The sequence below is a fragment of the Sceloporus occidentalis genome, unplaced genomic scaffold (assembly GCF_023333645.1).
Source record: "Sceloporus occidentalis isolate IW3139 unplaced genomic scaffold, rSceOcc1.0.p SCAF_2, whole genome shotgun sequence".
NCBI classification, from domain to species: Eukaryota; Metazoa; Chordata; class Lepidosauria; order Squamata; family Phrynosomatidae; genus Sceloporus; species Sceloporus occidentalis.
Genome location: NW_028316982.1, coordinates 195,006,202 through 195,032,330, shown reverse-complemented (window position 1 = coordinate 195,032,330; position 26,129 = coordinate 195,006,202). Strand labels below are relative to the sequence as shown.

At 38.4% G+C, this 26,129-nt stretch overlaps 1 protein-coding gene across 3 annotated transcripts in view; it reads left to right on the top strand.

Annotated features, from left to right (window-relative positions):
- MED14 (mediator complex subunit 14) overlaps nt 1-22,464 on the top strand; it is a 53,809-nt gene extending 31,345 nt beyond the window's left edge. Inside the window, exons 20-31 of one of the 3 annotated variants that reach the window (XM_089511854.1) lie at nt 1,549-1,701; nt 1,985-2,254; nt 3,665-3,799; nt 9,828-9,936; nt 10,511-10,642; nt 12,387-12,569; nt 14,011-14,246; nt 16,073-16,252; nt 17,553-17,660; nt 17,765-17,890; nt 19,161-19,350; nt 21,921-22,464. In XM_089511854.1, coding sequence (XP_089367980.1) covers nt 1,549-1,701; nt 1,985-2,254; nt 3,665-3,799; nt 9,828-9,936; nt 10,511-10,642; nt 12,387-12,569; nt 14,011-14,246; nt 16,073-16,252; nt 17,553-17,660; nt 17,765-17,890; nt 19,161-19,350; nt 21,921-21,994 — 1,896 coding nt within the window. In that variant the 3' untranslated portion in view covers nt 21,995-22,464. Of the gene's footprint in view, nt 1-1,548; nt 1,702-1,984; nt 2,255-3,664; nt 3,800-9,824; nt 9,937-10,510; nt 10,643-12,386; nt 12,570-14,010; nt 14,247-16,072; nt 16,253-17,552; nt 17,661-17,764; nt 17,891-19,160; nt 19,351-21,920 lie in introns of all 3 variants that reach the window. The other 2 variants (XM_089511853.1, XM_089511855.1) reach the window with 2 other exon arrangements.
- The last annotated feature ends 3,665 nt before the right edge of the window (nt 22,465-26,129 follow it).

Sequence of the window (26,129 nt, the reverse complement as noted above, 5' to 3'; positions counted from 1 at the left end):
TGAGATTTGAGGTGTGGATGTATGTGCAGAAAAATCACAGACTTTTTTTTCATACACACCTCACATATGGTGCTTGATCAGTGGCAAGCACAGTTTACCTTTAAACCCAAACATACAAACATAAGTTTGGTGCTTCAGAAGTAATGACAAACTATAGTTTCCCAAAAAATTGGGAATAGTTAACTGATGAGACAATGAAAGTGGTGGGAGAAAGGGACTATAGGAATAAATTTATTCATATAATCTCTTTTATTTTATTTTATTGTATTCTCTATATTTTTATTGCTGTAATCCGCCTGGATTCCTTGTGATTGGGTGGGCTATATTATTATTATTATTATTATTATTATTATTATTATTATTATTATGATGTCAGGTTTGGTATTACAGGTACTTATGAAGCAGCTCAGTGCTCCAGAAACATGTGCTATGAATCTATTTGTTTCAATGTACAGCAACGTATTTTACACTGAAATAAATTATATTGGTTCTTGGTCTTCTATGTTGGATAAGTAGTGGCTAATTCAGTATTTAGAGGGCATTTCTGATAGCCAAGCAAAAACATTTTACCTGCTTCAACTTCATAAACATTTTAGCAGATCAGAAGTACATTTATGAAAAAAGAGAAAAAATAATCAGAATCTGTCATCTTGCCTTGATTGTAGCCAGATCTGAGTAAACATGTAAGCATTTCTGATATTAGATACTCTAGGCTGAGAAACTGCATTATCTTTTATGTGGTCTGTGGAAAAGGTGAAAATTCTCCCTCCTTTTCAGTATATATAGCTACTCAGTTCCACGGGTAAGAGCCAGGAATTCTTCTGTATCCGTGGTGCCACAAAGATGCAAGTTCAGTGGTGTCCAAGGTCTTCACTAACCTTTTTTAATAGACTATTGGCAGCATTTTTTTTTCAATTAAAAAAAAAAGGCCTAGGCCTTTTTATTCTCATCTCATCTTTATTATTGTTCCCTATGATGCTGTATGTTACAGAAATTTCTTTAAAAAAAAATAGTACAGTGGGCCCTTACCTAACGCGGGGGACCCATTCTGCCCCCCCCCCCGGCATAAGGCAAAAAGAGCTTATGTTCGAGCCCTGTTGGATATAATAGGGCTCGTGCTCGCGGTGTGGCCGTGCGTGGGTGCCATTCTCCCTATTGCTGCACGACTTCAGCATAAGCTGAAAGCCGCGTATAATGCGCTCGCGTATGGTGCGAGCGCACTGTAGATTGACTTGCTTTCAGATTGTTAAAAACCCTTAAATTGAGGGTTCTTAAAAGTATTCATTGTAATTTTTTCATCCCAAACTAGCCTAGTAGAAGAAAGTCAATTTCCAAGACAGTATAATAAATTGTAAGCAATTTGCCCCTTTTTCTTCTGGGGAGGGTTCCATAGCTTTTGTCAGATTCTCAGGGACTCCTTGACCCAGAAAAGGCTGAGAACCACTACTTTAGATTTTGCTTTGTGTCTGCATGTGCTCCAACACTGTGAAATAGTTGCTTCCTTAGATGTCCTTGGACAATTTTTTCTAAACAACTTTGTGTTTACAGATCAGCATTCAGTGGAACTCTGCACACCAGAAATTCCACATATCACTAGGAACAGTTGGACCAAACTCGGGTTGCAGTAACTGTCACAATACTATCCTTCATCAGCTCCAAGAAATGTTTAACAAATCACCAAATGTAGTCTATCTATTACAGGTAATTAGCTGTTTTCTCCTCTTTGGAAGAGAAGTATTGCATACACCATGCAGAAAATATAGGAAGATACATTTTGTTACTAATCAGCAAACGTGTCAACCATGTCCTCTGTGTGATTCTGGAAGGACTGTAAACTCATTTAGTTCTGTATTTAGAGGTTTGTTTGGAACCCAAATTCCTGAGTGGTGAAACTTAGAAACAGTATTTATGTTGGTTATTTCTGAATGCTAGGCATATTTAGTTAGCTGCTGCAAAACTTAACTAGTATTATTTTTACTTGCAGGTTTTGTATGATACTCAGGCTCCATTAAATGCGATCAATAAGCTCCCAACTGTGCCAATGCTGGGACTGACACAACGCACCAACACAGCCTACCAATGTTTCTCAATTCTGCCTCAGTCACCCACACACATCAGACTGGCCTTTCGCAATATGTACTGCATTGACATTTACTGCCAGAGCCGTGGGGTGGTGGCAATTCGTGATGGAGCATATAGCCTTTTTGACAATAGCAAAATTGTGGAAGGCTTTTACCCTGCCCCAGGATTAAAGGTGTCTTATTTTTGTATATTTATTCTATAGTATAACAGTGAGATAGTTGTGGCTGAGCTCATCTTGATATTTCAGAAAGATTTGCTTAAGAGGAGAAGAGCTTTGAAAAGATACCTTCCAATAATTTTAAAATTATTAGGATTCTAAGTTTACTAGTGGTAAGGAATTTTAAAACTGAGGTATCTCTTTGATATATAATATGTTTGTCCAGTAAAATCCTTCAGAATACTAGCTTTCTGTGTTTTAACAATTGTTGTCCAAAAATAAATGACTACTTAGAACAGGGGTAGGCAACCTGCGGCCTGCGGGCCGGATGCGGCCCGGCAAGGGCTTGGGACCGGCCCCAGCCTGGTCCTGCCACTGATTGCTGCTGGAGCCTTTGGCCTCTCGCGTGAGGGCGTGGGGCCTTTGGCCTATCAGGAGGAGGCGGGCAAGGGGGGCAAGCAGCGGGCAATTGTCTATAGAAGCCTCCGAAACATGCATTTATATTAACATTTTTTTTAAATCAGAAATTTTTTTTGTGTGCCCTCCATTTTTTAAAAAGTGTCCTCCATTTGAAATTTTTGTCCTACATTTGTCCCGGTTTATTTATTTAATTAATTTTTTAAAATTATTTATTTATTTTGCTTCGGTCCCCCAGTTGTCTGAGGGACAGCAATCCGGCCCCCGGCTCAAAAAGGTTGCCTACCCCTGACTTAGAACCAATACAGGAGTAGCCATAGCTTATAGGGGAAAAAATATATTTCTACATTCAGGGTTCATTCTTAGACTTCCTAGTTTTAAACATTCAGATGTCAGACTTAGACTAGATTCCTGCCACTGGTCTTGGAGAACTGGCTGCAGATGAAGTAGACAGTATTGGGTTGGATGTGTTATTCTGTGCCTACAGTGTACTGACAGTCATTTTATTAAAACTCTTCTCTCCCTTGCAAGTGCAACTGACATTAACTTTTTTGGTTGCTTCTGGGGCTGATACCATTTTTAGCAGAAACAGAGTGGCTTATTTTGGTAGTGCTTTGAATTTAAAATATCTTCTGTGAAATAGAATGCAGCAGCTTTTAAAGAAATCTAAACAGATTTATCAGAACACCACTATAAATATTTGAAATGCTGATAGAATATTTGATTGTTATTCAAAAAGCTAAATATTGGCGGGATACAGACCGCCCAAAAAGGGCGGTCTGCCGGCGTCTCCTTTTCCCCCGGCGGGAAACCGCAGTGTATAAACTGCGCAGTTTCCCGCCGGCAAAAAACGAACCCGCAAATAGCGGATTCTTTTTGTGGAATACATACTATGGTTAGGGAGCATCTGCATGGTACCAGGCCATTGTTACTTAAGATTGGTTTGCTTTTATGATGAACATAATGGGAAAGCATCCTGCCTTTTACATCTATATATTATATCCACAGACATTCCTGAACATGTTCGTTGACAGCAATCAAGATGCACGAAGACGATCTGTCAATGAAGATGATAATCCACCATCTCCTATTGGAGGAGATATGATGGATTCATTAATATCACAACTTCAACCTCAGCAGCAGGTGATGTGTGTGTGTGTGTGTGTATCCTTATATATGCATGTGTGTTTCGATTTCAAAACTGAGAACATCAAATATAGACTAAATATGTAGATTTTATGTATAGATTGATCATCTTTTTAGGCAAATGTTATTGTTCGGCTTGAGGAGATTATGGCTGTGGTAGCTCAGTGGCAAGAGACAACTTTGTGTCGTAGGAAGCTTATTCCTAACACCTCTGGAGCTTTCTGTGTAACCAAGAAGCTGTTCCAGCCCACCAGAATTAGTTTGTGGAGGCATATCCAGGTTCCACTGTAGTCTACTGTTCTACCAGTGACATCCACCATGGGTTCCTACTCATGTTTTACATGTAGAAGATCACATGTTTGATCCCAGGCACATTCGTGTAGTGATCAGAACCCTGCCTCCTGTCTGAAATTCTGAACAATTATTGCTGGTTGGTTTAAACAGTACTAAACTTGGTAGACCATCTGTTCCAAGTTGGTACAAGACAGCTGCCTTGTATATGAACAGGCCTGTATTAATTATATTCTCAGGATGGCAGCATAAGTAATCCACTGAAGTAATCCTTCTTTTTTTTTTTTTAAAGACTCCTAACCGTCTTCTCTGACAGTTTTTTTAACTGCCTGCCTGCTGTCTGGGCGAAGTCAACCTTTTCTCTGAGGTTTTATTCAATTTAAAACAGATTAAAAATACAAAAGGAAGCAGGGAAGCAGCCGACTGCAGCAGTAACAGAAACAATGAATTTACAAACTTTTTTTTTTTAAAAAAAAAAGGAAAGCAGCCCTCTCAGATGACCAATGGGTCTCTGGAGATATTTCATTTCACCAGATGAGCAAAAATAAAATCTCTTTGTAACGAGGGTTTAAAATAAATATTTGTGTCCTCCAGTGAAAGGAAAATGAAGAAATTGGCTATGGCTGTTGTGGAGGAGATGAGTCCAAGCAAAGTGCAGAAAGAAATAATTTAATCATTAATAAATTTAATAAGAAGCATGCCAGGATGAGCATGGAACAACTGGATTCTGCATATAATCAGCCAGAGAAATTTGATATTAACATGGCTTATGCAGAACCTGGCACTTCTGAAGTAAATCCATTACTAATAGTTCAGAAATATTAAATATTATAAAAAATACTAGCACATCTGAATTAAATAGTGTTAGACAAGGTAAGGACAATGGTAAGGAAAAACATATACTAACAATAAATAATAAATCTGTAGAGCCACACATAACAGGTGATGTGAATAATATTCAAAATAAGAAAAGACAAATAGGTGACACTCATGATGATAGGATGGAAGAACATATTCTAGCAAAATGCGCAGAAAAGACAAAGCGTATTGAAGACACTATAAATGATTCAAAAGATGATAAAACTGAAGATGAAGAACATCAAGATAACATAGATGATTATGATTCATCAGATTTAGAACAAGAAGACATAATGATGATTGACAGATTATTTCAAACAGACAAATTTAAAATTTTGTTAAAGAGAGTATTAATAACATTAGGATTATATGAAGACCATATCAAACAAACTAAAGATAATCAATCAAAATTAGCATCAGTAATTAAAAAGCAGACTGTACAAATTGAAATTATACCAATGCCAGAAATATTCAAAGATTTAATTGAATTGGAATGGAGATCATCAGTACACACCAAAAAACTTGTGGGTCTTGCTCATAAGCTAGTATATACATTTGATGGAGACACAATGGAAAGGTTTAAGATACCCTTAGTTGATGCACCTATTGCTGCCCTTGTCTCAAGAGCCATAGCGCCACGGGAAGGGGATACCACACTGAAAGAAATAGATGAAAAAAGGGTGGATGCAGCCTTGAGACGTGCATATGATAGTGTAGTGGTGACAATGAGAGCATAATTTGCTGCTTCAGTGTTCCCAGAGCAGCTGTGGTCTAGCTGCAAGAAATTCAGTGTGCTGAAAAATTGGATGTAAATTCATTGCTTAAAGTATTACAAAGGATAGATAACCACTGTTCTTCAATATATAGCAGATGTGGAACAAGTTTCTGGGACATTTTCAATAAGAATAATAAATGCATTAATAGTAGCAAGGCAGCCCTATGGCTTAAACCCTGGGATGCGGACCAAAAATCTAGAAATACCTTAGCATATGTCCCATTCACAGGTTCACAATTATTTGGGGATAAGGCACTAGTGTTAGTCAAGACTACAGACAAAAAACGGGTTATGCCTACATGGCAAAGAAAGCATACAGAGGAAAAACAATACAAAAGTTACGGAACATAATTCCTTTTGAGGAAACAAAGGTTGGGGCTGACAAAATGACTTTAGAAAATGTAGACAACAATGGTTCAGATTTCGATAGCCACACGAAAGACAAAATTACCAAAATAAACAAAATCAAAGAGGATCAAATACTTCTGCAAAGTGAGGAAGACAACAATACTGACATGAAAAGTACGGCAGTAGGAGGAAGGTTAATACATTATGGACATATTTGGCCACAAGTAACAGTGAACTTATGGATCTTACAAACATTGACATTGGGTTACAAAATAATATTTCAAAAAAATGCCAAAGTACAGATACCTTCCTTCACCAGAGCCAAAAAAAAAAAAAAAAAAACCCCACAAAGAAAAACACAAAGAAAAATCACGAACAACTCAAATGGAAATAAATAATCTGTTGAGTATTCAGGCAATAGAAAAAGTACCACACCATCAAAGATACAAGTTCAAAATGGAACTCTACGACAATAAAAAAAAGAATTTAAGAAAACAAAATGTGATGGTTTCTTTTGTTCTCAAAGAAGCATATTTGCATATGCCAATGGGCAAAATCAGCATAAATTATCTAACATTTTCATACCCAAACGAATATTATCAACTCAGGACACTACCTTTCGGACTAGCTTGAGCTCTTCGAGTGTTCACAAAAGTCTTGATACTAATAATTACATACCTGAGGGCAAAACGAGTGCAGGTATTTCCATATTTGGACGATATACAGTGGACCCTTGCCTTACGTGGGGGATCTGTTCCGGATCTCCCTTCCCCCCGCGTAAGGCAAATTCCGCCTATACTTGAGCCCCCCCACGGGTGTGTACCCCATTCATCTGAATGGGATGTACCGCCCTGCGCAGCTTTAGCACATAAGCTTAAAGTCACATATAGTGTGCCCATGTATAACGCGGGTGCACTGTACTAATCATAGCAGAAACAGCAAAAAAGATTCAAAAGGACACTTCACTTACCATTCAGATATTGGAAAAATATGGATTCCTGTTAAATTACAAGAAAAGCAACTTATCACCAGCAAAACAAATAACACACTTAGGTGCAGAGATAAACACAGAAATAGAGCACATACGAGTAAATTTGTCACAAGAAAGGCAAAACTAAAACAGGTGATGTCACTATTGAGAAAATAACAACAACAGATTGGATGTGACTAGTAAAAGCCATGGGATTACTAGTACCAGCAATACATCTGGTGCCATGGGGACGGTTTCATACAAGATTGCTTCAAAGATTTATACGTCCTTATCAAAAACAAATAGGTATGAAGATTCATTGATTATTGACAATTTCACAATACATAAAACTTAAAATAGTAGATAATACAAAACAACGTAAGCATGGGGGTTCCAATCAGATTAGAGAATCAGATAAAAGTAACAACAGATGCCAGTTACAGAGGTTGGGGAGCACATTGTGCTCTTCGCCACACTCAAGGAATTTGGTCAAAAGTGGACAGACATCAGCATGTAAACTATTTGGAGATGGAGGCAGTAAGGCTATCACTATTGAAATTCAAGAGAGAAATAATAAACAAGAACGTTTTGGTAATAACAGACAGCATGACAGTACGATCATATATAAACAAGCAAGGAAGTCTACATTCCTGGAAGCTGATGGCAGAAGCAAGCAAAATATTGATTTGGGTAGAGAAGAATTTGAAATCAGTGCAAGCCATATATTTGAAAGGAACACTAAACACGAAAGTAGATTATCTGAGTTGACATCAAATTCATCCTGGGGAATGGATGTTACATCCAGAGGAATTCAACAGGTTAACGAAAGTGTTCGGTCTGTTCAAAACAGATTTATTTGCCTCCAGGAAAAATCACAGGGTTCAGAAGTATTTTTGATAGAGAAAGACCACAATGTGAAGGGAATAGATGCATTGAACAGTCATTGGCCAAGAGGTCTATTGTATGTTTCCCTCCAGTGAAGATAATACAAAAAGTACTCCACAAAATACAAATGGAGAAAGCTCGTGTACTTCTCATAGCACCAAATTGGCCAAGAAGACCATGGTATCCATTACTAAAAAGATTGTTAATAAATCGACCAGTGAAACTAACAGAGAGGCCAGATTTACTGACACAAAGTCCAATATGGCACTCGAACCCAGTATGGTTAAATCTGACTGCATGGGAATTGAGAAGATGAAGTTACAGAGATGTGGGCATACAACTCAAGTAACTGATATCTTTTTGGCTTCGAGAAGGATAACTCAGAGGATATACAGTATAACCGTACATGGAAAGTGTTTATTAACTGGTGCAGTAGTGAAGAAGTGGATTTCACAAATATACAATTGCAACATGTTTTACGGTTCCTTCAAGAAAGTATAAATATGGGTCTAAGACCAAGCAACTGAAAAGACAAATTACAGCATTATGAGTGGTCTTGAAATTTGGAAATGGTACTTCAGCATCAAACGAGCATATTCAAAGATTCATAAAAGGTGCAACTATAATGACGTTCCCAATCATTAATAGATTTCCATCTTGGGACTTGAATATAATATTAAACAGATTAGCGAAAGTTCCTTTTGAACCGATGCAGACTTCTTCTTTAAAACATTTATCGTTTAAAGTATGTTTCTGGGTGGCAATTGCATCAGCCAGAAGAGTATCAGAATTGGCAGCCTTGTCAGTACAACCTAATTTTTGCAGTTTTGAAGAGGACAGGCTAGTACTACTATCATTGGATGTTTCCTTTTTTATTAGAAAGCACAGTTATAATGAGAATATTTACATACCTACTTTTTGTCCTAATCCTACACATCAAAAAGAAGAGCAGAGGCACACATTAGTTCTCAAAGGAGCCGTGGCAATCTATAAGAAAAGAGCAGAATCAATCAGAAAAAATGAATCATTATTTATATAATTTAATCCACATATGTTGGGTCATAAAGCATCTGAGACAACATTGGGAAGGTGGTTAAAGCATGTATCTTAATGTGCTATGATTTGGAGAGAAAACCAAGGCCACAGAATGTATGCCCACATTATGCTAGATCTATGGCATATTCAGTATCTACTTGACTACTTATGCTGCCATCCTGAGAATGAGAAGTTATACAGTACTTACTGTGAAGAGTCATTCTGGGATGGTAGCATAAGTAGCACACCCTCCCTAGCCTAGAATACTATTTTGTTGCAAGAAGGGGATGGAAATATCACTTAGAATAGGGAAATCATATATCAAACTGATATACAAGATACAACATTAGGTAAATAAGAACTCGATAGACAGCAGGAGAAGGTGGCTGGTTAAAAAAACTGTCTGAGAAGATGGTTAGGAGTTAAAAAAAAAAAAAGGAATGTTGACTCCTGCCTCACGGATGGCATGTGGGTAAAACCCAAGATCTCAGTGGATTACTTATCCTGCCACCCCAGAATGACTCTACATGGTAAGTATAACTTCTCATTTAATTAATTATATTTAAAAGGCTTTGGGGTTTTTTTTTAGTGTAGACTAAATAGCAGAAGCCTTAGATTTACTGCTGACTAGAAGCAATAACTTAGAGACCACACAATAGGCATGAAAATAATAAGAGAGGAAAGAATCAAAAGTTTAATTTGAAAATAGTGGACAACAGGGATTGTGTGATAAATTGTCCATTGTTTCATATTATGAGGGACAATGCAGTTTTATAGAAATGAAAATACATGTTAAATGCTTGTTATAAATGTGATCTGCCCAGTTGACCAGCTTATAACTAACAGCTTTCTTATTTCAGCAGTCTTCAAAACAGACGGGAGCACCTGGGGCTTATCCTTTGACATCACCCCCCACATCTTACCCCAACACTGTTACCCCATCACCTTCCATGATGCTCTCACAGTCCCCAGGTATACATTGACTATGTTCTGATGATCATATTGCTGCTTAATAATTTACAGCATACATGAGCCTTGCACTTCCATAAGTAGCCACTTTGTGCCACCTCTTGCACAACTGAACAAACAGGCTAAAATCTTCCGTTAATTATCATTTCCCATTACATCCAAACCAGAAAATTTGAGTTGATGGCTTCCAAATAAACTAGAATATAAAACAATTGTTTAAAATTGGCTTTCTTACCTGGCTTGTTCAGGAGTCATTAACTGCAATTTCCCAGTTTGGATAAAATGATAATGAAACTAATTAATTTTCTAACTTATTTGTTTACTCATATGAAGTGGGACAAGACTTATTGAACCACATGGAGTTCAGATGTCATCATAGTGTGGCCATTGACAATAGTGGTTAATGGCATTTAGCTTTCTTATGATCCTTGATAATCTCTCATTTATGCAGGCTGTGTTTTTATTAATGACTGCCCCTTGGCATAATCATGACTGTTTACCAAACAGAGTTCTCTTGAAGTTTTGGAGGGAATAATTAGAAAACATAACTAATTCCTTTTCTGAATGGCATTTTTAGGAAATTTGCATCCTGCAGGATCTCCAAGTGGGGCATTAAGAGCACCTTCACCAGCGTCATTTGGCCCAACTCCTTCTCCTTCATCTCTTGGAATCACAATAGGTCCAGGTGGAAACTTTGCCAGCCCACATGGTAAGCTCACAAAATGTACAGTAATAATAATAAACACTTTGATTAGAAACTTGTCCCTCCACATTCGCTGGAGTTAGGGGCACAGGACTCCTGTGAATGTGGAAAAACTGCAGATAACAAAAACACTATGTTTTTACCTGAAAGAACACCTCTCTAGTAATCTCTAGGCCCCCCAGTGCAACTCTGTGGTCAAAGTCTGCCAGACATTGATTACAGAATTGTGCTGGAGGAACTATAAATGTCTAGTGGAGTGTTCTCTCTCTCTTGGTTGAAGTTGATTATAGAGTTGCACTGCAGAACCTAGATATTCCTAGAGAGAACATATTAATAAAATCCGTGAATAATAAGATCTGCAAAAGTCAGAGTTGCAAATGTGGGTGGACGTGTGTATAGCAAAATGAACTGACATTTTCATCTGTGTCTGGGAAAGGATACCACTTTATTTTTGTTTGGGATGCAGATTCTGAAATAACAGCAACCAGTTCTTCAGCATACATGGCTTGGGCGCCTTCATCTGGAGGTCCTGAGGTGAACAGCTCTTAACACAGATGGTTTCCAAAATCCCTTAGTTCAGCAGATGCTGTTCTCATTGCTAAAAATCAAATTCCATCAGCAGTTTTGATCCTTTCCAGGATAAAAAGAGTAGTTAGTTTCCATGCAGGGAGGAATGGAAGAGCAGTATTGGTCTCCCACAGATGTATATACTGTATATACTTGACTATAAGTTGAGAAATGTATGCCCCAAAATTGACCCTAAAATCCTGGGTCAACTTATGTATGGGTCCGTAAACTAATACTGATTAGAAACAAGCACCCTCGTGATGCCCCACTCTTCATACCCTGAGCCAGGAGTTTGTGTGTGTGGGAAAGTGTTTCCCAGTCTGATTTGAAAGGCTTCTCTTCCCATCAAAGAAACACCCCTCAGCTCCAGTTCCTTTCCCTTCCCAATCCAATTTGAAAGCCTTCTCTTCCAATCAAAGAAATACTCCTTTTAACTCCCTTTCCTCCACCATATGATGTTAAAACCTCTTCTCCAGCCCCAGGGAAGTTGTATTTCATGGTCCAGAGAAGGAGGAGGAATGGAAACGGTGTTTTCCCCTTTCCATCCTTTGTTATAGCCCCTTAAATTTTATCATCTACTAATCCACAGGTCATATCAAAATCCATGATTTTTACCCTGAAACCTTCCCTCAATTTATACATGAGGTCGACTTGTACACATGTATATACAGTAGTCTTTAATGCTATTGTAACAAGAGCTTTCTTTGGCTTGGGTAGCTTTTTCAGCATCAACTTTGAGTTTCATCTCAGCAGCTTCAGTAATTGCAGTTATCTGTGAGGTTCAAAATTTCTTTGCAACAATGGTGTGTTCTTGAAGGAATATGAATAGTCAATTGCAGCATTATTTTAATTTATTGATCATATTTCAGTCCACCTAATAGCAGAGTTTCTCTTATGTAAATTTGAAATATGAGCTTGAACAGTATGAAATTCTCTGTAGGAAAAAATTGCTTTTAGCTATCCCTTAAGGTTCTCCTAACTGAATGAGCCAAAAATGCATTCACATCACCATTCTCAATTGTTTTTAAATTATTGGGACCATTTTTTTGTATTCAGTTTTCAGTTTTCAATGTCCAGTTAGGACTATTGAAGATTATATGCCATTGTTGTGTATTTGTAGTTTCTTAGAACTTACATGTTTGTGCCAAGGAAAGCCACCTTCCAGTTTTTGTCACTTCCATAGGTACGATAGATCCTAGTTCACCATACACAATGATGTCTCCCGGCCAACGGACAGGGAATTGGCCAGGCTCTCCTCAGGTCTCTGGCCCCTCTCCAGCAGCACGTATGCCGGGCATGTCACCAGCCAACCCTTCCTTACATTCTCCAATACCTGATGCTTCTCATTCCCCACGAGCTGGAACAAGTAAGTAGTATTAATAGTGGGGTATACAAAAAGGCAAGATACCTTGCCATTCAAAGAAGTGGGTATTCAGTCTTATTCAGTATTTCACTGCAAAATCTTCGTTGACATGGCATATTGAATCTATTACTCAAGGCAAGCAGGGGTTTGTTGGTTATTAGTTACTTACTTTAGTGTTACAAAACAACTAACCCAAGTATCTTAATCAGTCATTTTATTCTAATTATCATTGAAATTTGAGAGCTCCAAGATGAGCATATACAATTACCTAAAATCCTAGAATAGTAGTTTGAATAACTTGGTTTGAATATGTTGCTAAAACAGGTGCAACATGGAATTTACTGCAGTCAGTAAGGGCTATAATGTGATGTAAATATTTTCTAAAGATTAAGTGTATATTTTTACTTTTCAGCTTTTCAATATCCACCACATGTACACATCTGTCATACAAAGTTCATATTTCTTGATTTTTGTCCAGGATTTTGAAAGATTTAGGCCAGACACAGGGAACCTTTGTTTTGGGTCAGCTCCTGTAATCCCTTACCATTTTCCTTACTGGCTGGGCCTTCTGGGAATTTAAGTTAAAGACATCTAGAGGACCAGTGTTTCTCCACTCTTTCTTTATGATAATTTTATCTACGTTGCCATTTGCCTGGCAACTCTTGGTGGGAGAGTTGGGTGTTTTGTCATGGCATTAATTCCCACCTTATTCTGAATTCTTGCCTAGGTAAGGACGTGTGTTACTTGCACTTATGTCAAGTTAAAGCAAAATGGGTTCTACTTGTGACAATGACACAAAACACATCCTATCATATTATACTACTTCTTCTACATAGTGTATTGCCTTGCTGCTTGGAAGGATTCTTTATGAACCTAGACATTAGGTTTAACTTGAGATGATAGCACCTATAAATAGGGAAGACTAATAATAATCATTCTTCCATTTATTGCTGTGTACACACTACATATTTGGATAAACAATCATTTATAAAACTGTTGGACCTGTTCTTGCATTAGCCCTCAGATTTGTAGAAGGGAGAAAGATGTTCAGGCAGTAAATACCAGCATGAAGGATTCCAGCATTTATCTATACATTTTTGCCTTGATTGTAGCTGTAAAAATTGAAAATGTACCTATAACAATTGCCTAACCTGCTAAGCATGGTATTTACACTAAAGTTGTTGTAAGGATTTCTGCTGTGGCTTTCATATTAACATTTTTGTAGGTCTGTGCTATCCTCCCAAATCTTGTCTTGTTTGGCATCTTTGTATGTTTTAGCATAGAATTTTAGCATAGGCCACTCCTTGCAGCTTGAGTTGAGGAGAATGCTATTTCTAAATACTACGTCTTTTTGGAATTTTCCTGGCATTGAAACATTGCTTGCAATTATTGTGCATCCCTTGACAGGAGGAGTAAGGTATTCTTTTTTGCTGCTTCTTATTAGGTTCCCAAGCAATGCCAACCAATATGCCACCTCCTCGTAAACTACCTCACCGTTCTTGGGCTGCATCAATACCCACAATTCTCACCCACAGTGCCTTGAACATTCTGCTACTGCCCTCTCCAACCCCTGGGCTTATGCCAGGGTTGGCTGGAAGCTATCTCTGCTCTCCACTTGAACGTTTCCTTGGATCAGTTATTATGAGAAGACATCTCCAAAGGATTATCCAGCAAGAGACGGTACTTGCGGGAGCAGAATGCTTAGCTCCTTAGGCAGTGGCTGAATTGCAGAACTTTAAATGTATTCTTCTAGTTTGTGTTCCATGGGTTCAATTGCATTAGAAGTCTTGCTTTTTAAGAAGCTATTTATTTGTTTAGGTGTTGAAAAGTATGTAAAGCGTGATTGGTGTTGATCATTCTGCCTTTTAAGATAAGTGCGAAATGGGGTGTGGTTGTTGGTACTCACAGTTGACTTGCCACACTGTTGAAGTTTTGGAGCAGTGGTTTTCAAGTTGGTACCTGCAGGAATTTCATTCTGCAATATGTTATCTGCCAAGAAATCTTTGTGCATTGTGGATTTCTGCATGCAAGCATTATAAAGAGTTCTGTGGCATGCATCTTGAGGGTTGAACATTCCCTTTCAGTGTTCAGTGTTTTGAGGTTGGTGTTACCTTAAGCAAACTAAGATTGGACTTGGATGTGTCTTAATCTGCAGTGATGGAAGGTGCAACTTGTTCACTATTCTGAATCTTCTCTGAGTAAATGCTGGGTTGATAAGGAAAAAACTCAAATGCCCCTTTTTAGAGCTTGTATTTGGGAAAAAACTAGTTCAGTTCATGCATCAACTTCAATTTGCCCTAAAGTCCACAAATTTCCCATAAATAAAATAAGAATTGGAATTAGGAAATGGGGTGGGGTGGGGCTTGGCTTCATACTGTTGAACTGCAATTCTTACTGTGCCCCACTATTAGCCAGATTTGCTCAACCTGATGAGAATTGCAGTCCAACCACCTCTGGCTTGACAGAGATTTTCCATTTTGAGTGTAAAAGTTATTATAATAGAGAGTTAAGATATAACATACTATTTTGTGAGGGGTTATTTGTAACATTTTAAATCACTTGGTCTAACTCAAACCCAGACTTTCTTTTGGTTTCTAGGCTACTCAGCTTCCCATTGGGGAAAGGGGAATACTACTAATTCCCCTTGCTTCCCGTTCCCATAAAGGGGGGGGGGGGTGCATATAATTGCAACTTATCTTATTATAGTTGTAGGTATAGAAAGTGTGTTAAGGGTCTACTGGAGTAGTAATCATGTTTGTGCCAAAAGATCAAATGAGATTATTGAAGAATGGGAAGGCAATAAGAGAGCTGCCAAGAAGATATAACACAAAGCCTCTTTCCTGTCCTTACTTGCCCTTTCTGGTTAGAGTGAAGCAGTTCTGTCTGTCAGTCACTTCATCTTTTCCTGTGTTTCCGTAAAAGACAGTGGTAGAAAAGGTACCACAAGAGATCATTGTGAATTTTCTGCGTACAGCAGCCAGGTACCAAGGAAACACTCACTTTCATCTCCAAGCCAAACCTTTGCTAGTGAGACTAAAAGTTAGATATAAAAAGATGTTTTCTATTAGTGATGTAAGACTATTATTAAAGGATGATTTCACTAAGCATCTGGAACAGACTTTGATAGGCAGTAAACAGTGATGTAAATAATCAATTTAGTTACTTATTCAAACTGCTTTGCAGAATATGCTAAGGGGGAGACAAAAAAGCACTTCACAGAAGCACAGGATTTATAGCAGACAGTACAGTCTGCTGAGTGAGGATGAAATCTATTGTTCACTGTGAAGTTGGAGGATAGTGTGTGTTGCTTTAAAGTAGTTTAAAATTTCTACTTCTTCAAACCCAAGAATTGCTCTGAGCTTCAGACAGTTTAATTCTATTTGAGATGCAGCAAGTGTTAAGATGTCTTCAGTTTACTTTTAAACAAATTGTACTGTCCAGAATCAAGTGTGGCAAAGAGCTTTTGTCTTTCATTCCATTCACTTATCTTGGCTTTTTAAAAACAGCTGCAGCTAATCAACTCCAATGAACCAGGTGTGATCATGTTCAAGACCGATGCCCTGAAGTGTAGAGTTGCCCTCAACCCAAAAACTAACCAGACCTTGCAGCTAAAAGTAGCACCTGAAACTGCAGGGCAGTGGAAACAAGAAGAACTACAAGTTTTGGAGAAGTTCTTTGAAACCAGAGTATGTACTTCATCTTATTTTATTAGTAATTGTTAATATTTTTTTGCCTTCTAATGTTATACATGGTAACACATGGAAACCTATGTAGAGTGCAACTAATTCAACAAATCAGTAAGGTTTAGTCACATGGACATTCCTATAAACATTCCACAATTATCCTTTCAACATTTAAGAGGGAGCTTATAGAATTTCATCTTTCATGATTCCTTGTTCCTCACCATGGAGCACTGGCATCTAGCTTTGTCTGTGAAAATCAGTCCAAATCCTTTGCATCTGTCCATCCTACTGCTTCACTCTCCTAGTTCTCCAAAAAGAAATGGAAGTTCCTAAAAAAGAATGCAAAGGATCTGGACTGGTATTCATAGACAAAGTGAACAAGCAGTGATCTATGGTGCGAAACAAACATAAATGAAAGGTGAAATAATTCTAACAGAAATTGCATCTTGCCTCTGGTGGTCTTAGCTCATTTCCATGAGATTTACATGAGATTATCAAATCATGCAGAGCACATTTCTGTAGCAGGGGTGGGCTGCTGTGGAAGAGTAGGGGGGGTGCATTAACCTCCAAGGAAATCTTGGTGGGCCACACCTCCCTACAAAAATATTTTCATTTGCTTCTGAATGCCTCCTGGGAGCATTTACATCATGTTTTTAGGCTTTTTTGGGCCTTGGAAGGGCCTTTTTTTAACAATAGGAAATGAGCATAAGTAATTTCCTTCCCCCCCCCCCCTTTAAGCCTCTTCTAGGCCTAAATTGGTCCCGGGGGGGGGGGGAATTGATGGAAATACCACACACACATTCCCAAGGGGGTGTTTGGGGACCAAAAAAATTGGGAAGAAGCAAATAATTTCTGATGGTGCCTAGGGACCTCCCAACATGGTGGAAATGCTACCACCACCACCACCCCGTGGCATAAAGAAATACATAATTTCCTCCCCCCCCCGGGGGGGGGCCCACAGGCTTATTTTCCCCATCCCTTTTTTATAGGTTCTCAGGGCTTGCATTGATGTTCTATGTTACATCCCTTTTGTATGTTCTTGAACCAGGGTGGGACAGACCCATGCTGCTTGGCTTCCTTGTGAACTGGGGGAGTGCATGTTTTCAGTGACTTCACCTCATTTTCTAGTGTTTGTGTTGCAGAAGAAGTTGAGATACCTAAGATTTTGAGTACTGGCAGCATAGGAATTATATTCTTGCCTTTGGTAGTCTTGGTTTCGGTAGGACTTTGTGCTGTGTTTTGAGAATGGGCTGAATAAAGCAGTACTGGAGAAATATAGCTAACAGGCTGCATTTTTCTATAGGTTGCAGGACCACCCTTCAAAGCTAACACTTTAATAGCCTTTACAAAGCTACTAGGAGCACCTACACATATTCTCCGGGACTGTGTACACATTATGAAACTAGAGCTGGTAAGCTGGTTTTACCCTTACTGCAAAATTCTATATATTTATTTTCAAAACTCAGACTGGATAATTCATATGTCTTATTTCTGTGGCATGTTTTACTAAAACAGTTTCCTGATCAGGCAAGCCAGCTGAAATGGAATGTACAGTTTTGTTTGACAATTCCTCCAAGTGCTCCACCAATTGCACCTCCAGGAACACCTGCAGTTGTGCTGAAATCCAAAATGTTGTTCTTTGTAAGTAAAGCAGTAGAGTCAGATTCTAGTATTTTATGTTGTTGTGATCTTTGGTACTGGGATAAGTCATCTGTAAGATATAATCTAACTGTGATTTCCACCCAATCTCAGCCAGTGCTTAAGCATTTATTATGCACTTGTTATGCACATCCTATTAAAATGGCGAATTGAGTTTAGATTAAGCCCTCTGCTTGAATTGCATGTAAACACACCTAACTGCTTTTTCAGTGCCTGCTTTTCTGTTGCAAGAGCTTGTGATTAACACATTGAGTTTTTATGACTATTTCAAGAGTTATCTGGAAGCAAAATCCTATATTTTATTTACAGAAGTTTTTCTTACGATCTTTAAAATGTGTATTTCTGTAAAATATGTACCATCGAAAGGTGGCTGCCACTATGAAAGCTGTTCTGTAGGTGAGCTTCAGGTGGTTTTCATTTGTTTATTGTGCTGTTATTGCACTTAAAATTTCCACCTAATGGTAATACAACTGATGTTATCTCATTTTGAACTTTTGCCTGTGAAAACCTGGCAATGGTGAACATGACCTTAACATATGTTTAGTTCACAAGACTTACACTGTTAAAAGCAACACTGTTAAAAGCAAGTGCTTGTTTCTAAATTTCTTGAGTTTCCTATTGAACTGTTTAGGCTCCATCTGCACTGCAGAAATAATGCAGTTTGACACTGCTTTAATTGCCATGGCTCAGTGCTATGGCATCTGGGATTTGAAGTTTGTTGTAGTGCCAGAACTCTCTGGCAGAGAAGGTTAAATATCTCACAAAACTACAGTATCCAGGATTCCACACATTGAGCATGGCAATTAAAGCAGTGTCAAGCTGCATTATTTCGCCATTGCCGATTCAGCCTCAGTTTGCATAGGTTGAAAACACATCTGCTCATATATTACCCCAGAAGAACAGAAAGGGAAATTAGGAAATGTAAAGAGGTGCAATAGAACCAAATTTCTAGCATACATTAGTTTGGCATTTTCTATCTCGATGAAGGCGTATGTAGATGAATTATCTTCTAGCATACTTCAGTTTGCAATTTTGAAGTGGTTTTTAATATTACATTCAGATGACTACCCTATCTTGACAGCCTTTGTTATTTGCTTTAAATTTCCTTTTGGGCTAAGAAAGGAGGAATGAATACAACTCATTGTAGTAATAAAGAAGTGACCCTGATCTTGTATGATATGGCAAGATATCCATAGTTGTTATTAAAGGTATGTTCCAAATTGCTGCAGTTACCATTGTGTTCTGTTCACAGCTTCAGCTAACACAGAAGACTACAGTTTCACAGGAGGCCATGAGCATAATAGTCCCAATCATTTATGACATGGCTTCAGGTACAACACAACAGGCAGACATCCCCAGACAGCAAAACTCTTCAGTTGCTGCTCCCATGATGGTTAGCAATATTCTAAAGAGGTTTGCAGAACTGAATTCACCACGGCCAGGTACTGTACATGTCCAGTAGGTCACATTTTCTGCATGCTTGAATGGGCAGAATCCAACTCTCAAAATTTTCAAATTGCACTTTACCATTAGTATTGTTATGTTTTTATTGGTTTCGTTTAAATGATCTCTTAAAATCTTGGTTTCAGATTAACGCATGTTAATGATAAATTGTTGAATATACCTCTCTGTGGCACCAGAAGGGTTGGATTATTGACACAACATGGACTTTATGACATTGAGCAAGAAAGTTTAATGCACTTAATAATTTGGCTCCCACTATTGTAGTCATAGCTACACTATTTTAAGTGTTGTCATGTGAGCCCTGTGTATATATTGCTGTGAAAACTAGTGCGTGTTAGTTATTTTGCACTGTAGGAATGTTTTCCCAATTCTTGTAATTTACTGTTACAAGGTTTCCTACCTGTCTTATTCTCAACTGCACTTCTCTGAGGAAAGCCTGGGGGCCAGGAAGATGGAACTACTAATAAATTACCATAAAGTAACAACTTAACAGCACTGGCTTATACTTTCTGTATCCCATGACTAACATTTCACCTTGACTGTATCTTTTATCTTGTGCTGCCTGCTTTGTTTCTGTGAGAAACATTTTGTAATCAGTTTCACTTTTCCTTTAATAAAAGTGTTAGAAACTTTTGAAAAGTGATTCTTTTTTTAACAATTCTATTCTTGGGTATGAAAATTTTACCCAAGACACTAACCTTCTTCACAGAACTTTTCCTCCTCTTCAAGGATATCCTTGTTAACTGTATATTTGTTTAGTAATTAAAATGCTTATGGTGGCTTTAATATTTTAAAAAGAATTGCCAGCATGTTCCTAGTGTAGCATTACAACATAGACTCAAAAACTGCACTGTGTGGATACACATAAAATTTAACTACACTGGAGCAGCTGATAGGATTGAAGTGGTGTGGATGATGCCTCTTCAAATGATTGCCTTTACTTTGGTAACACTTCATCCTGAACCCCTGATCAGCGCTAAGGTAAACTGCGAGTTGGGAGGGTTAGCCATTTGTTTCCACCTGGGTATAAATAAAGGTGAGTTAACCAACATCCATGCTGCGTGTCACTAGCAGTTGGAATATTGTGCATGCTACCATAATCCATGCATGCTCTAGAGAAACTAATTTCTGCCATGCAAACGCTGATTCAGGAGGGGACTGCATTTCTGCATCACAAATGTAACGGAACAAAACATGTTCTTTACTAGTGAGCCATTGGTTAACTAATGGTATTACCCATGTGACTACTGAAAGTGGAAAAAGGTCATAATTGGCATTTGCAGTTTTAAAACTGCAGCAACTTTTGTCTCATAACTCCATACTGTAATGGCATAGAAATAATAAATTATGCCTTTCAAACTGATCTTACAGAAGACTCCATGGCTACGTTTCACTGCTTTGTCCACTTTGAAACTGTAAAATGAAGTATAATCCTGCAGTAAATGACATACTGCCTTCTAGAAATATTCTTCTGTAAACAGATCTTTAAATCCATTCACAATCCATTCATCATTCATTCATAATAAAAACAAGTAAGATGAAAAAAACAACTCCAGATTCAGCATTCAAGTAGCTTTTTGTGATTGTTTTTACCTAAAAACAGAGTTTAAGATGTTAGTCTTGAAATCATAGTTGATACTTGTGTTAAAGTGTGTACCAACAAAGGAGCTTATTACTGATGGAAGCAGAAACTGCTTTTTTCACTAGTATGCTGCTATAGATTGCACTTCTGAGATATCACTGACATCAGGTGTTTACTTTCTTAATCTAATTTTGTACTTACACTTTAAGAAGAGAACAGAAAAATTTGACCACTTTCAGAGAAGACTGTATGAAATGCTTAGTATCAGTGCCTGTTAGTAGTAGTGTGTGAAGGCTGGCCCTTCATCACTAAGAATAAGCAGTTGAGGCAGCTTCGACTCCTGCATTACATGTGAGTCCTAATTAGCCAGTGAGTGTTAACTGACTAATTGTTTCTTCTCCTCTACAAACAGAATTTGGTTCTCTCTTCTAGAAGTGTGGCCTATAATACATTCATAGTTCCTCCTGGACCACTCAGTCTTTAGTAATGTAATTTCTTATATCCTATTGATGCACCAAACAGCACACACGGAGACTGTTGCATTCTGTCCTCTAAAAACCATGCAAGCAATGATAGGCTGATGAGCAGGGTTTTGAATCCACATATTTTTGGCAGAAAACCAACAATGTTGCGCCAAACCTGGCCTTATTTGCTGTGTCAAAGAATATCTTTGCAGCATCTGAGTAATCCTAATGGTAGTGTGTGGCATCCTGTGCTTCACAAACATGTTCACATTTTTATTTTCCATACTAGCTGGTTGCACAGTTTCTGACAGGTTAGGATAATGCAGTTTTATATGGTGTAAGTTAATGGTTTACAGTTTCACCTGAACATAATTGTATTTACTTGCAAAATTTGAGTTGTGGCACACCCTTTGGCAAATTGAAGTGTTGTTGATTACCTTTATCACTGCCACAATTCAGCTTAACTTCTCTAGCTAACTTGTGTTTCTTTCCCTTGTTCTAGGTGAATGTACAATCTTTGCAGCTGTTCGCGATTTAATGGCTAACCTTACACTGCCCCCTGGTGGGCGTCCATAGGCTATTTTTAAGCAAAGGGTAAAAAATGAAGCAGCAAAAACATTTCTCTGAAATAAAGCCTTCAGTTATATAAAATGGAAGAGACGATTTCTCGTATCACATTTTTTAAAGAGCTAATACAGTGGATTGGCCTACTTTCAGGGATGCACTTTCGTCAGATTTTTTTTTTTTTTTTGTACAGTGCTCTGTATGTTTTAAGGAGACATTTCGATCTCTTAATAGATTTATGTATCCGCTTGCCAGTAAATAGAGTTAATATTCTGTTTTATACTACAAAGATTATGAAAATGCCAAATTTGTTTATTTAAATGTTTTTTCTTATGTCTTGGTGTAATAGTCTTTTTTTTAAGGGCAGGTCTGTCATTTTTTGAATACTGTAAAACTGTGACAAACTTTATATTGACACTGTATTTTAATATGACTGCTTTGAAACATTTAAAAATTGGGCTTGTTGTAAACATGACCCCCAAAAAGCAATATTTAATAAACTAGATTTTAAAAAAAATGTGTGTTCACTTCAAAAGTGTTCTTTATAGACGAAGAACATCTTACATATTGCTAGCTATGGAGTTGTCATGTTGTTTCTTGGTAGTTCATCAGTGAATATAAGTGGGCAGCTGTGATTCTCCCAGTTTTTGAACTGTGTTACCCACAATTCCTCGGTGTTGGTTATGCTGTGTGTTGTAGGCCAAAAACACTTGGAAGAATACTGTTGCTCATCTCTAAAAGCACAACTTCTTCTGCCCACCACATTGTGCAAAGTGTTTTCAGTTCCTTCTCAACCCATTTACTGACTCCAGTACTGTTCCCCCTTTCCCAAAAAATCTCCCTGGTAGTAGCACAATGGAACGCCTGTAAGCTAGTGCAGTGTGCTTAGTAGGACTTCTAATCTTTTTTTATTTTAGTGTTCCCTGTCACACGGGAAATAACTTTGAGACTCAAAGGAATACTGGTAGTTTTGAATGAAGGAGAGAGGGAAGAGGGGAAGACAGCTGTCCTGTAAAGTGTACCAACCCAACACTAGAGTGATAAAATCAGAATCATGAGAACAAGCTAACTATGTTGTACTGACAATGCATGAAACAGCATCTGCAGTGACTGTTCTACTTAGCAGCTATACCTTCTAAAGTAGCTTACTGTGTGTAATGTCATTGTACATTCTTTTTCTTTTCTTGCCACTGTTGCCACCACCATCACCCAGAGGGACATCTGGTGCTGTTATGCTGATTCCGTATATGAGAAATCATTATCATGCTCACTTAATAAAGCATACAACATGTTTAAGAAGTTGCTATGCAGAGCCTGTTTGCCAGATTCCATACAGAAGACCCATGGTCTGAATATATCAACTTATCAAGAAGTAAAATGGCTCTCACAAGCAATACATATTAAATAAATTAATAATGCTTACTAACACTAATAATGGAAGATAATTCATTTTTTCTTGAATGTCCTACATTTTGTTGTGCCTGGACATCCTTTGAGGTTATGACATCTGGTCACCCTGCTCCAGAGAGACCTGCACAGTTCTGGGTTTTCCTAAGAAGATACTAAGAGAGCCATCATGGCAATATAGTTTGAGTGTTGGACTACAGCTCTGGAGACCGGGGTTTGATTCCCACTTTGGCCATGGGAACCCACTGGATGACTTTGGGCAAGTCACACTCTCTCAGCTGCAAGAGAAGGCCACGGCAAACCACGTCTGAACAAACCTTGCTAAGAAAAAAACATGATAGGTTAACCTTAGGGTCACCATAGGTTGGAAATGACTTCGGCACACAACAAGAAGAAGAAGACAAAAGAGGACCTTTCTCATGGAGCTTCTGGTTGAGAGCTTCAACTGGTGGGGAGGGAACAGGGGGACCAGATATCCTAACCACAAAGGAGGACCAGGCACCACAAAATGTTGGACAAAATAAAAATCTAAAAATAGTAATATAAATATAAATTTATGCTTCTTAGCCATGCTCAAAATGGAGGACAGTTTGGAAATCCTCCTGGACAGAAGGCTGAAATGTAATACAGTGGGCCCTCCAATTTCGCTAGGGTTAGGGGCACAAGACCCTGGTAAAAAAAGAAAAAACCACAGATAAAAAGACCACTGTTTCTTTTATCTGAGAAAACACCTCTCTAGGAATCTAGGTTCTCCAAGGCAACTCTGTTGCCAATATCTTCCAGAAACTGACCATAGAATTGCGCTGGAGGACCAACAAATGCCTAGAGAAGTATTCTCTCTAGGAATCTTTAGCAGTGATCTCTGGAATCTCTGGTGGAAACTGAGCATAGATTGCAATGGAGGACCTAGAGATTCCTAGAGAGAACATACTAATCAAATCCATGAATAATCAAATCCATAAAAGACACAGCCACAAATGTAACAATTATTATTATTACTACTATTATTATTTTCCTCCCAGGGCATCACCATCAATCTGGATTGAGGTAGGAAATAACAATAATTAACAGACAAATAACATCTGTTAAGATACATCATTTGAATCACACATCAGTTTAAAAAGACAAGATTTAGGTCCAAAGCACATTGCAGAAATGATCCAGTTTGGGACTGCTTTAACTGCCCTGGCTCAGTGCTGGGGGATCCTGGGAATTGTAGTTTTGTGAGACATTTAGCCTTCTCTGTCACAGCTCTGGCGCCACAACAAACTGCACTTCCCAGGATTCCCCAGCACCAACCCAGGGCAGTTAAAGCAGCCTCAAATTGGATTATTTCTGCAGTGTGTTTTGGCTCTAAATCTTGTCTTTTCAAACTGATGTGTCTTAACTGATGCTGTTGATTAAAAGATGTAGCCGTGTTAATCGATAGAATCAGTGTGAAGGGATATCTTTTAGCACCTTTCAGAATAACTGAAAAACTGAAAAAAAGAATTTATCAGCATAAGCTTTCCTGGACTTCAGTCTACTTCCTCAGATGCAGATAAATGCATCTGATTTATCATCATGATCATCACATGTAAACACACATCTGAGGAAGTCGGCTGAAGCCTATAAAAGCTCATGCTACCAGCTTCTTTCTTTCAAAGATATAGCCATGGTAGTCTGCAGAATCAGTATGCATTGTACAGAGATCTCGTAGCACCTTTGAGACAAACTGAAAACAAGACGTTGGCAGCATGAGCTTTCGTCTAGTCTGCTTCCTCAGCAGAGTTGCCAATTTCCGGGGAATTCCCTGGAATACGGGGATGTAATTGATTTCTTTCCGGGGATTTTGACTGAATAATAATAATAATAATAATAAACATTGGGAAATTCCAGGGATTTTGGTAAAACATTCTGGGGGATATCTTCGAGGCTTGTTGGCAACGCTGTTCCTCAGAGATACCACCAAATGCCTCTGAGGAAGCAGACTGAAGTCTAGGAAAGCTCATGCTGCCAGCTTCTTCCTTTCAGTTACTCTCAGAGATGCTACAAGATCTCTACTATACTGATGGTCTCAAAGGTGCTACGAGATCTCTGCATATTGGTTTTCCAGACTATATCTTTGAGAGGAAGAAGTTGGCAGCAGCAAGAGTCCTAGACTGCAGCCTACTTCCTCAGATACATATTTACATGTGATGATGATACATCAGATGCATTTATGTGCATCTGAGGAAGTAGACTTTGAAGGAAAGCTCATGCTGCTGCCGAGTTTTCTTTCTCAAAGGTGCTGCAAGGTCTGTCAACATACAGATGTTTTTGGGGCTGGACTGTTTCTGCAGTGTGTTTTGGAGGGACGTACTAAAGGAAATGGCAGTACTTGCCCATAGGGAAACTATACTTGCCCATAGAGAATCACTGGGGAATTTTTGCTCATGGGGAAACATAGGCGAATACTTGCTCATAGAGAAGCACTGGAGAGGAGGTTACCTATTATTTATTTATTCACCTGTGTTTTCCTATAAGCAAGCATTCCCCAATGTCTCCCTCCCTATGGGCAAGCATTACTACAAAATGTCTCCCTATGGGCAAGCATTCCCCAATGATTCCTTATGGGAAAACATTCGCCCATGTATCCCTATGGGGAATTATGGCCTCCCTGTGGGGGAAAGTATGTACTGTATGTTGCCACTTGTCCTACTTAGGCCCCTGCTGGGCCTGCCTCCATTTCCGTGTCTGAAGGGAGGCGGCCGAGGCGAGG